The sequence below is a fragment of the Hibiscus syriacus genome, unplaced genomic scaffold (genome assembly GCF_006381635.1).
Source record: "Hibiscus syriacus cultivar Baekdansim isolate YM2019G1 unplaced genomic scaffold, ASM638163v2 tig00112370_pilon, whole genome shotgun sequence".
Classification (NCBI taxonomy): Eukaryota; Viridiplantae; Streptophyta; class Magnoliopsida; order Malvales; family Malvaceae; genus Hibiscus; species Hibiscus syriacus.
Window position 1 is genome coordinate 1 of NW_024063316.1, and position 13,339 is coordinate 13,339.

Consider the following 13,339-nt stretch of genomic DNA (forward strand, 5'->3'; position numbering starts at 1 on the left):
CTTTTCCTTCCTACGAAAACAGCTCTCTATGGACGAGATATGCAATGGCCTCGACACTGAAAGGAGTGTTATCTTGTTGGCGCTTTTGTTTTCAAGGTTCAAACATGGCGAAAACGATTATCTAATGGAAGATAATCTCTTGTGAACAACTGGATTTGAAACATCCACTGTTAAAGCCGATTGCTTGATGCTGAAACTCATTTTCTTTTCGAATTCTAGGCCGTTTGAATGACTGAACAAGTGATCAGATGTGCAAAATCTAATGAAAACTCAAAAGTTTTCAAGATCAAGAGATAAAATCTATGGAACAAGGTTAAAATACCCAGAAATCACGAGTTTTTCTCTCTATCTTTTACCAAGAAATGAACTTATAGTACCTATTTATAAGGAAAAAGAAAGAATTTTATGGAAATTTCTTATTTGGAGTTTGGAGAGGATAACAAGTCGGTGAAAACATCGAAAAGTTAAGGCACGGAGAAACTTTCATAAGCTCTCAAATTAAAAGTTTAAAATCTGGTTTTTGGATAAATTACATGTTTAATACTACCAGTTTTAGTCTATTTAGTACTTAAACTTTTAATTTTGTGAAACCATACCTAAAGTTTAGTTTTTGTTTCATTTTAGTATCTCATTCAAAATTTAACATTAATTTTTGAAAACATTAAAAGTTTAGATACTAAAAATGACCAAAACTGAAATTTTAGGTACTAAACTCATTGAGCTTTTAACGACGGAGTACTAAATTGAAATGAAAACTAAATTTTAGGTACGATTTTGAAAAAATTGAAAGTTTAAGTACTGAAACATACCAAAACTGATAGTTTATTACTAAAATGGATCAAAATTGATTGTTTATTACTAAAATGGATCAAAACTGGTAGTTTAGGTACTAAATGCATAGTTTGCCCTTTTTTACTTACCACTTAATTATTCAAGTTCTAACAAGATTAAATATTTTTTTGGAATTAATTGCATCAATGTTCTCAAAGTATGACTTTCATTTTAAATTGATCCCTAAATTTTTAAATATTTCAATTTAATTCCTAAAATATGACTATAATTCTATATTAGTCCTCAAACTTTTAAACATTTAAATTTCATCCCTTCCAATTTTGTCCCAAATGATATGTATATACTAATCAAATTCCTTGTTAATAAAATCGTTAGGCCAATTATAATATTATATGTTTGAAAAAAAACAAAATTGAGGATAAATTATTGTTGAAACTAATTACATATTTAGATGATTTTGGGGGATGAAATTGGAATATTCAAAAGTTTGGGATCAATTTAGAAAGATTGCCATAGTTTGAGGATAAAATTAGAATGTTTAAAAGTTTAAGGACTAATTTAGAATGAGAGTCATAATTTAAGGATAAAATTGAATATCAAATTTTAAGAATCACTTTAAAATTAAAATTATAGTTTGAGAACACATACTGCAATTAACTCATTTTTTTATGTAAAATAAAATTACTTATGTAATAAGCCGTTCGAATTATTTTTTTTCGAATTACTCGAATTTTATTTAAAATAGGAAATATCAAATTACAATAAAGATTTAAATAAAAATCTTAAATTAAGCATATAATTAGAACAATTTCCTATAAATATTGAAATAAAACTAGTAACTTAAGATCATAAGATCATATAAGGAAAGATTAAAAATCTAATCTAGACAAACAAAGATAAATACAAACAAATATGATCGCATCGACAAATAAACCACAAAATGGATCAAGCTACTGAAAGACCACCGACAAAATCGCAAATCAGACTCGAGTGATGTGAAAAGTTGTCCACGAACGTAAAACGTGTATCCAAATCCAATCCGAGTGTCCAAAGCAGGGAAGATCAACAAAATATCATATAAACGTCATCTTGATCGGTCGTGACGATGTCAAAACAATCCTTAGAAAAAGATAAATAATAAAATGAAAAAAAATCAAAAGACATAAGCGACAATGTGTCATAAAGGCATAAAAAAACGTGACATACAATCAGATTTAATGAAAATAAAAAAAAATAAAAGAAAACATAAATGTGATAAAAGAAAAGAAAAATGCAATAAAGAATACTAGCAATCAACATTAAAATTAATGTCGTGGCCGATCAACAAAGACGAAAAAAAAAGATAAACTACACCTTAATGAAAAAATTAAAATTTTTTGCGCATCTCCTGAATATGTTTATTTTAAAAAATAGAATTATATTTTTTTCGTCTCATTAAAATTACTCAATTGACTTGACTAATATTGGATTGAATATCCGAATAATTTATAAATATTAATATCTCATTTACAATTAGTCCGGGAGGATAATTAACTACTCAATCAACGGTACATCCTTTTGTCCTACTTTCTACTTGAGCACGGCTGATATGAACGGCTCGACATTTTCATGAGGGTTAATTATAAAATAATTGTCTAAATTATAATTTTTTTAAAATAGGTGTCTATTTTTTTTAAATCATTCATGTGTTCAATGTTATAAATATTATCATTTTAGTGTCGGGATGTGATGACCGTTAAAAAATTTCGTTAATGACATATGTCATGCTCTGATAATTTTAAATTTTTTATTAAATTAAAAAAACTTAAAAATATAATTTTATTTTTAAAAACTCAAAAACTTTTGAAACTCTTAAAAAAACTCAAACTTTGAAAACGTTTATTTGAATCCTTATATCCCCGTCGGTCATCCATATTCGTCGTCATTGTCGTCGACGAACGTTCAACATACCAAACTGTCATCGACAAGATAATCACCGATGACACAACCACCCAAAGAACCCTTAATCGATGACCCTAAACCAAAATCACAAAATTGAACTACATGACCTCAACGACAATCACGACGGCATGGGCAAGGGCGACTGACAATGGAGACGTCAAGGATGACGCCGACGAAAATGGCGGTGGCCGACAAGAGAGGTTAGGGTTAGGAATTTGAGGTTTTTAGGGATTTGAGACTTTTTTTGTAATTTTAGAAAAATAGTTTTTTTATAAATATATATATATTTTTAATTTTTTTAAATTCAAAATAATCAGAGCAAGGCACGTGTTACTTGACGAAATTTATTAACAGTTGTTACGTCTCGAGCACCTAAAATAGTAATGTTTATAACTGAGACACCAGATATTCAAAAAAAAGTTTGGGCACCTCTTTTGGGAAACAATAGAATTTGAGTACTTATTTTATAATTAAGCCTTTTCATAATGTAACAATCGTATTGGCAGATCTACATGTACTTATATATCCACTTAAAATTAAAATTTTTTTTTTTTATTTACTTATTTTATTGACGATGTCCATCGTGAAATTTTATTTATACTATACCCTTCAAAAATTTTGTATCATTAATATATATGTGTTTTCCCTCAAAAATATTTTTAAATCCGCCACTAATATAACAATCGTATAATAATCAGTGGCGGATCAATAAATTTCAAAAGGTTTACAAGGGCTTCAAGATAAGTAGATTGCACAATTTTGTTGAGCTTAGTTGGTATGCTACTTTGCTATATTAAGACATGAGTACAAGAGATATGATAGGAATATAACCTCCAATTTTTTAATGGTATAATGTTAAATTCGCCTTTAATATTTGACAAAATAATTATTTTGATTTCTTAAGTATTTTATTATTAATATTTAATTTTGAGATAAAATGTCATACGGGATAAAAGCAATTACTTTATTAATGTTTAACGTTTAACGTTTGTCTTTAATGTGATAAGACATGTATATAAAGTAATAATGTGTTATATGTCATGTCACACTTGTATACATAAGATATATTTTATTATCACTTTAAACACATAACGTATGACACATCATTACTTTAAAAATATGATATATGTCACATTATTACTTACGTACACATGACATGTATTACAACAACAACAATCTCTCGTCTTGTCAAATTCCAATGGCTGTTAAATTTAGACAAAAGAATGAAGACGTAGAAAGAAGAGGCAAGACCGGTAAAATTAACGAACAAAACGGCTGGTTGTTTGTTTCTACTTACTATTTTTCTTGCCATCTCCCTTATGTTCTGTGAGATGGCAACAATGGAAAAACCATAATTAACCAAAAAAGGTTGAAAAAAAGAGCCCCTTTTTTCTGTTTCGTTTCTTCTTTTTGAATATCTAATACTTGGCTGGGGCTCTCTCCATTTTCTTTTTCTCCAACCTTTCCCTGCATTTTCCTTTGAATTTTCCTTTCTGGGTATTTCATTTTCTATTCAAAAAGCTCCAACTTTGGGTGCTTTAAAAAAACAAAAACAAAGATTTCTTTTTTGGATGTGCATAAAGGAATTTTCTTGGTAAATGTGGGGGGCTCCTGCAGAACCTGTTGATTCTTATTATGAGGTCCGGCCTGAATGCACTGTGCCTGAAACTAAATTTAAGATCAAGGTTTGTTTCCAAATTTGCATGTATGTATGTATGCATGCATGCATGTATGTGTAACGATAATGGTGCTGTGATTCAATAAAGAACCTGCTGATTCTTAGTATGAGTCCGGCCTGAATGCACTGTGCCTGAAACCAAATTTAAGATCAAGGTGTGTTTCCAAATTTGCATGTATGTATGTATGCATGCATGTATATGTATGTATGTATGTATGTGTATGTATGCATGTATGTATGTATGTATGTATGTGTAATGATAATGTGTGATTCAATAAAGAACATGCTGATTCTTAGTATGAGGTCTGGCCTGAATGCACTGATGCGCCTTAAACCAAATTTAAGATCAGGGTTTGTTTCTAAATTTGTATGTATTTGTGTGTATGTATGGATGTATGTATGACAATAATGGTTCTGTGATTCAAAAAATATGAGTTTTTCCTCTTGATTTGCTTATGCAGCCTGGTAAAACTCTAAGTGTGAGGAAATGGCAAGCTGCATTTGCTCCAGATGGGCAGCTGGATATCGGCAAAACTCTAGGTCGAATCCATCGTGGGGTAAGTGCTCGAATCGGTTGTTGATCAGTTTCAAACTCGAATATCATGTTTAATTCGGAGATCAATCATCCATAAAAATCAAATGCATCAACATATGTCCTGTTTATGTTTGTTTAAATGCATGTGTATGTACATGTTTATGCTTATTGGGGAGTTTTTGGCAAACACAGGGGATCCATCCAACGATTAGAGGAGAAGTTTGGGAGTTCCTTCTAGGCTGCTTCGATCCTCGGAGCACGTACGAAGAAAGGGAGCAGCTGCGGAAGGAACGAAGGTCGATGTCTTACCGCCTCCAATCTTATATCGGAAAATCATCAGAATCTGTAATGACATACAAGTTATCTCGCATGTTTATCTCAGGGAGCATTATGATCAATGGAAGAGTGTTTGTCACGAAATCTTCCCTGTTGTCGGAAGCGGTCAATTTATTACGGCCCCGGTAATAACGAAGACGGTCAGCCAATTCAAGAGCCTTTGGTGCTTCAAGAGGCAGATAGTGCAGGCAAGTTACTGGTTTTAAAGTGATTTTATTTTGGTGAAAATGAAATAAACCAGGTACTAATATGTAATTAAAAATCTCTCAGCTGGTACTACAACTACTAGTTCAGATATGGTGAATGACCTCCTCAGTAAAGGTCCTTTGGATCAGAGAATAATCAACTGGCTGCTCCTATTGCATCAAATAGGTATGCCGATGATGTTATCGTATTCGACTCGGAACGAATGTCGAATACGGATTTGTTTCTAACACGATTTTGTTCGTTAGGTCTCGATGTTAAGCGGACCGACAGGACTTTAGTGTTCTATGAAAAGCAAGAAAATTTGGCTAAACTTTGGGATATTCTATCTGTTTATGCCTGGATAGATAGGGATGTTGGATATTGTCAAGGTGAGTGACGAAATTTCATCATTTTCTTTCTTTGGGATGTTTGATTGCTTCATTAAACAATGTTGAGCAGGAATGAGTGATCTAGCCTCCCCCATGATAATTCTTCTCGATAATGAGGCCGATGCATTTTGGTGCTTCGAACGTATGATGCGCAGATTGGTATGTATCTGGCATATGTATGTTTGAATATGTGATGGATATGGATACTCGTCGTTGCATACGTTTTTCGATTTTATCGTTGTCCATGCTTTCTTCTTAGTGTGTGCTGATTTTGCTTCTTACAGAGAGGGAACTTCAGATGCACTGAAAGCTCTGTTGGGGTAGAGTCACAGCTTAGTCATTTGGCTATGGTAACTCAAGTTATCGATCCCAAACTTCATCAGCACTTAGGTACGAAACGAAATTTATTTGTATTCGTTCTCTAGCGTTCAACATTGTTACGTTACTCAAACTCAAGTTCGAATTTGCATCATACATGGAGGTTGAATATCGAAACATCGAAAAAGAAATGAAGAACCGGATCAACAAAAGATAATATCTTGTGAATTTTCTCATACTTGGTTTACAGAGACACTTGGTGGAGGAGACTATCTGTTTGCTGTTCGAATGCTAATGGTTTTGTTCCGTCGAGAGTTCTCGTTTTGTGATTCGTTGTATCTATGGGAGGTATGACACTGATGTCCAAACATGTATCAAACGTTCGGCAAAATCCGGTGTATTTTACTCATAAACTGGGTTGATTTGTACCGGAACAGATGATGTGGGCACTGGAATACGATCCCGATTTGTTCTATTTGTACGAAGAACCATCATTAAGCATGAATGAATCCAAAATGAGATCAAGATCAATGCGTCATTACGGGAAGTTCGAGAGGGAGAACATGAAAATAAAAAGCGACGAAGCCCCCCTCCCCATTTCTGTTTTCCTTGTTGCCAGTGTCTTGAAAGAAAAGAGCACCCAGCTACTCCACGAAGCTCGAGGCCTCGACGATGTCGTTAAGGTGACTCTCGAATACATATATAAATCCAATTATGTATATATATCCAACGAACCGAACTTTTATAATCGTATTTGACTACAAACCAGATTTTGAATGACGTAACCGGAAGCTTGGATGCCAAGAAAGCTTGTAATGAGGCAATCAAGCTCCATAAGAAGTATCTGAAAAAGGTAAAAGGCACATACACATACATATTTGCATATGACTATGATTTTGATTCCGATATCGATGATGTTTTGATGAACAGGCTAAGATGACATAGCCCGTAACGTGAAGCAGGCTACGACGTTTGCTTCCCGGTCAAGAAACTAATAAAGAGAGTATGTTTTGTTTTGGATGATTATAATTAGTATATACATAAAATGTAATTTGCAGGCCGAGGCTGAAGAATCCTGGCTTATGAGTTAGAATTCCCAGTAGTTGTATATGGTGATACCAATCTTCCAAATTAATTGTAAACTGTTTTTAATTGTTTTTATTAGCATAGATGTTAATGAAAACCCACTTGTTTGTTCTTTTCTTTTATATTTTACTCAATATTTTCATTTTTCTTAATGTATTAAAAAAACAATAAGGGAAATTAAACCATATAACCTTATGCCAAGTCACTAGGGATTCAAATAGCAGTCGGATAGCGGCCGCTGTATTACGAGCGTGGCGGCATCCGAGATCGATATCGTGGAAATTAGTGGTGTGACGCGGTCACACTAATAACGGCGGGCCGCAGTCGCAATTTAACGGATAGCGGGCAATCATGACAATAGCGGACCACTATTATGCTATTTTAATTTTTTTTTAAATCAGTTTTTTTTTAATCAACTCATTTGGAAAAAAATACATGACCGCGATACTCGCAATAACTGCAATAACATCCGTTATATCCGCAACCGCAATAAACACAACGCAACCGTATCCGCAATTTAAATCCCACCTTACTTGCTCAATGTCTTGAAGCTTTCTAAATTACTAAAACTTAATGTTCATGCTAGGCAAAATAATTATAGGTAAATTATCTTTTTTAGCACCCAATTTGCAATGTGTTTATGTTTTAGTCACTCAACTATAAAAAAATTTCTAATTTGTTTTTGTTGAACTTTCGAATTATGTTCTTTTTAAAGACATTCTGAAGTAAAAAAAATACTCTAACACAGTTAAAATAGAAAGAGTTTAAAATTTTGGGTTTGAAACTTTGAGGGAGACAAGTTTCAGAAAAAAATTGCAAAGATGTACAAAAGAATTAACAATTTAATGACTTGAAATAACAAAATTCAAAAAGTTAGTGATTGAATTAAAAAAAGTTATAATTGAATGATCAAACTATATGATTGAGTCTTTTCTAACCACCAAACAAATAATTCTATCAATTAAGTTACCAGTGTCAATTAAACCCGCGGCTGTTAATACCGTGAAATCAGCTTTGACTACTAATAGAAAAGGTATCGTGTCCTTTTTTTAATTATAATAACAATAATTTTTATCCTTCAATTCTAGATAATTCAACAAAATCATCCTTTAAATTTACAAACTTTATTAATTTAGTCCCAAAAGATTATACACCTTTCATCATCATCCCCCGACACTCACAATCTTCTCCACAGCTAAACAGAATCATCACCTTCACCACCACACGAAAAATCAAAATCGAACAAACTACTCAAAATCACAAAACATCAGCAGCGATGAACCTCCTTAGCGAAACAAAGAAATACCTGTTGTTTAAATGTCATCTCTTGATGTCCCTTCATGGACATAAGTTTTGGCTTGACAAGTTATTCAGAGAAATCTTCGTCGAAATCTTCAATTTCTACAGAACTTTGACTGCTACATTGCTCTTTCACGGGTTGGACATCTTCTAAATCTTTTTCGTACACTATTCGAACCCCACATTTCTTCACCTTAACACAGTTGCCAGGAATATCGTCTGTGATTGACAGTTCAAGTTCATCCCATTCGTGATTTGAGCAATCAGATGTTGAAAAATTCTCGGTTTCACTTTCACCACAGTTGTCGTCCGAGGAAACTGGATACAGTGTGTCACGTGACCAGTAACGAAGAAAACGGTGGTCCTTCATTATGGGTGGGTAAAATGGTTCACATATACCCCAACCACTACAATCGACAATTCGAGTATTTCTACCCTGAAAAACAGATCCATCACAACTAACTTTTCCAGAATTCATATGATGGATAGCAGCTTCACACATAAGACTCTCATCCCTGGAAGCATCATCATTGGTAAAAATACAGCAGAAAGCAACTCCCATCCATCGACTATCGTTCCAAATACTGGGAGGCAGTGGTATCTTGATTGAGGACTCAACTCTCTGATGGCTGAACCATTCTGGGATTTCACTTCCAGGAATACAAACATCAAACATTTTTCTTGCGTTTGCAAATACCTGGGAAATAAAACAGCCATCATTGGTAAGTAAAACCATACATTCTTAAGTATGAGATTTTGTAAGGGTAAAAGAGAGATCAGTCGACCTTAAGATTTTTTTTCAGCAATGTTAATGCATTGATCTTCTCGGCCAATCTGTAACAGTGAATACCACTAAACACTACTTCATCACTTGAAATTGATTTGCATACTTTTGATGGATATGCAACTAGTTCCAAAGAAGTGCAACCATCAATCCACAAACTGCTTATACTTGTTAGAAGCTCAGGCAACGATTTAAGCTCCCTGCAATTTGACAATCTAAGATAATCAAGCCTGGAAAGCCGAGTCAGAGACGCAGGTATACTGACGAAATTGTTACCCCTGAGACTAAGATATTTCAAAGAGGATAGACCAAGGATATCTCCTTCAGAAAGATCGCACAAGCCGCAATTTGACAATTCAAGATCATAAAGCCTGGAAAGTCGAGTAAGACACGCGGGTATACTGACGAAATTGTTACCACTAAGATCAAGTCTTTTCAAAGAGGATAGACAAGAAATTCCACTAGGAATATCACCTTCACGGAGGTCGCAATCTGCTAGTTTCAGCACTTTCAAAGAACTTAAACTTGACAACAAAGGTAACATCAGAGAAATGGAATTTGTCCTCCCTCTTTGGAATACATAAAAAAGAGGAGGCAGATTTGGTTGCAACTTAGATGATCGTCCCCTGCATCCACTGAGAGACAAATCCTTAAGGTGTTTAAACCGGAAGATGAAGATTGGTGGTTCTGTTATGGCTGTTTCGCTTAAGTCAAGCTCCTCCAAAAATTCTGCTTGCTGCAAATTCCCGGGCAAATTTCCAACTTTATAACAACCAGAGAGATCAAGAGTTTTTAAACGTTCCATTTTCCCATCAATATCTGGAAACCTTTGAAGATTTGAGCAGCCCGATAGAATTAATGATTGAAGAGATTCCATTCCAATTTTGGCCGGAAGATTCCTAAGACTTTTGCAGCCTCTTAAGCTCAAAAGCTTAAGCCTCTTATGAACTCCAACAGATGGATGAACACCTACTAATCTCGTACAACCTTCCAAAACCAAAACTTCAAGATTTGGGGCCAACGTGAAGTCTGGTGTCTCGATCAGGTTTCGGGACCCTTTCAGATTGATCATTTTCAACTTATACAGGGGCTGTTGAAAATAATAATAAATTAGGCAGAAAATGTAAGAAATCTCATTTTAATCAGTCATCTTAACATGTTTATAAGTAATTCTTACTCTGGTTCCCTTCCATAGTTGTTGAATGTGACTGTAAGATAAGAGGAGTGCAACAAGGTTGTCTGGTTCAAAGCATGAAGGCAAAGATTTCAATGGGCATTCTTGCCAATATAAAAGCCGTAGCTCATCAGAAAGATACTTGAGATTATCACAACTTTGAATACTAAAGACTTTGAGCAATCTCAGTTTTTTCATTTTTGAGAAAGCATCGGCGTTCAAATGGAGCATCACGTTTGATTCCCTAATAACCATGAACTAAACAAAAATGAGCTTCGAAGGACTGACCAAGTACATGAAAACAATGACAATATTAATCATATACATATGGGTATATGTTTTCATACCTGTTGTTGTCGATGATCATGCCTTCAATCATCTCTGTGGCCTAAAAGTAATGAAGAGTGAGATATGAGAAAACACAAAATAAAACTTGAGAAAAGATACATTTGTGCTTAACATTATCACAATTTTCCAGTCGAACTATGTAGTAAGTAAAGCATTTTGAACAAAGTAAAATATTTTCCAACTGAAGTGGGATACTTACAGTGTTTTTGATTAGTACATGATACACATCACTTTCATCCCACAACCTACAACGTTTACCAGGTTCATCAATAGATTTGTTCCTAACAATTTTTCTTCCCATTTCTCGTAGCAAGTCATGCATCCACAAATTTTTGTTGTCTCTATCGACTTTTATGAGAGATTTCTTAATAAGAACATCGATTCCGATATCCGGAAAAAACCCACAACCATCTAATACTTTCATTACAAAATCTTTCTCCTCCCTATTGAAGAAGCATGCCATATCTAGAAATATGTTCTTCTCTCTTTCGTCCAATCCATCGAAACTTATTTGAAGTCTGTCAAGAATTTCATTGTTAGAATCTCTTTCAAGTCTTTCGATTGCACTTCTCCATTGAGTTGCGTCTCTACCACACAAAAATGAACCCAAAACTTCAAGCGCCAAGGGAAGACCACCAGCATAACGTACAACTTGTTCAGAAAGCTCAACAAAAACATCTCCCAACACTGTCTCACTATTGAAAGCTTTCGAATTGAAAAGCCGGAGGGCATCATTGGAGTTCAATGTTGTAGGCTTATACACATCATCAACTCGGTGAGATCGGAGCAAATGCTCGTCTCTAGTTGTTACAATGATTCTGCTCCCTGAGCCAAACCAATCACGCCTTCCAACCAAGCATTTCAAGTGTTGCATGTTATCAGCATCATCAATAACAACAAGAACCTTCTTGTGAGACAATCTATGACTGATGATGGCTTTTCCTTCTTCAACGTCGAAAATATCAAGACATCCTTCAAACAAGGTCTGAGAAAGAAGTTGCTTCTGTAAAGAAACAAGTCCACATTTCTTTGAAACTTCTCGAACATCAGCAAGAAAGCTTTTGCCTTCAAAACGAGATGACATTTGGTTGTAAACAACTCTTGCAAGAGTTGTTTTACCGATGCCGCCCATTCCGCAAATTCCTATAATGCGGACATCATGTTCCCCAATGTCTATTTTTGAATACAGCTCCTCTAAGCGTGAATTAATTCCGACCATCTGCTCATCATAAACAACCGGATATGTTTGACATAATTTTGCTGATATTTTTTTAACAATATCTTCAATGAATTCTGATTCATTCCTACAAAGACATAAATATTTAGTTTTTAATTAATAAAAATACACTTTGCAATCATTAAACTTAAAACTGGAAAATAGAGAAGAAGAGAATGACACCTGTCCTTTGAATGCCATCCCTTGATGTTAGCCGCTTGAGTCAAAGCATTTCGCCACTTTCGGATCTTTTCTTTATCTTCCTTGTACCTCTCTTCGTGTATGGCAAAGGCTTTTTCAACTTCTTCCTTTTGTTTTCTTAAATCAGATGGATCGACGTTGTAGAAAATTGGGAATACTTTATGGCCCTTGTCGTTTTTTTGTTTAACAATCTCAGCAAGCTCCTCCAAGCACCAACCTGAAAAAGCATAGGTTTCAGAAAAAACGATTACCGAGCACCATGATTGTTGGATGGCTTTAAAGAGTTCCGGTGCGATCTCTTCGCCGGCCTCCAGCTTCGGATCATCCCTGAAAGTGACGATGCCTCTCCGTTTTAGAGCATCATAAAGATGATCCGTAAAGTTCTTGCGGGTATCTTCACCTCTGAAACTCAAGAAAACATCATATTTCTGTCTAGAAATAGACGAGGTAGATGAAGGTAACAACGACATGAGGAAATAAGAGAAAATTTTCAATCTGGTGTTAAAAGATATCAGAGAATAGATCGCCCAATATCCGAAAAGAAACTAGAAACAACGGAAGTATATGAGCATCAGTAAGGAGAAAAACAGATAAAATTAGGCAGGAAACAAAACAGAGGTTTCTAAGCAATATCTGAAAAGCTTGTAATGGTGGAACTTATGGGTTTTCTTCCAGGAAGAATCGGAGAAGGTGAGAGTAGAAACTGTAGATTTGGACTTTGCTGACTATTCTTCGTAGGGTCCCGAGTGTCAAGTTGGAGAAATTATTAGATGGAGGTGCAATCGTTAAGTTTGATTGTTAAACTATTAAAAATATCACCTAACATATTTATTTAGGATAAAATATATAAATAGTCCCCATACTTTAATGTGCTTGTATTTTAGTCACCCGTGAACCTCCTCCCCCTCTTCTTCTTCTTCATTTATACTAAAGGTTGACTGTGGGTGGCCTTCCAAAATGATGGGGGTGAAAAGTTGTGGTTCTTTTTGAAGCTTTCGATTAGTTTGTAAAAGAAAATGATTGCACAATAAGTTTCTCATACTTTTGAACACATTA

At 34.5% G+C, this 13,339-nt stretch overlaps 1 protein-coding gene and 1 pseudogene across 4 annotated transcripts in view; one reads left to right on the forward strand and one right to left on the reverse strand.

The window, feature by feature from the left end:
* Positions 1-2,835: 2,835 nt before the first annotated feature.
* LOC120178749 lies at positions 2,836-7,115 on the forward strand (annotated as a pseudogene).
* Positions 7,116-8,366: 1,251 nt separating this feature from the next.
* The window catches only part of LOC120178726 (TMV resistance protein N-like), a 77,563-nt gene continuing 72,590 nt past the window's right edge, over positions 8,367-13,339 (reverse strand). The window contains exons 1-7 of one of the 4 annotated variants that reach the window (XM_039184519.1): positions 12,266-13,035; positions 11,066-12,170; positions 10,874-10,906; positions 10,522-10,770; positions 9,702-10,434; positions 9,346-9,560; positions 8,367-9,257 (exon numbers count right to left, since the gene is read on the reverse strand). In XM_039184519.1, coding sequence (XP_039040450.1) covers positions 8,628-9,257; positions 9,346-9,560; positions 9,702-10,434; positions 10,522-10,770; positions 10,874-10,906; positions 11,066-12,170; positions 12,266-12,753 — 3,453 coding nt within the window. In that variant the 5' untranslated portion in view covers positions 12,754-13,035 and the 3' untranslated portion in view covers positions 8,367-8,627. Of the gene's footprint in view, positions 9,258-9,345; positions 9,575-9,701; positions 10,435-10,521; positions 10,771-10,865; positions 10,907-11,065; positions 12,171-12,265; positions 13,036-13,339 lie in introns of those variants that run through there. The other 3 variants (XM_039184518.1, XM_039184517.1, XM_039184520.1) reach the window with 3 other exon arrangements.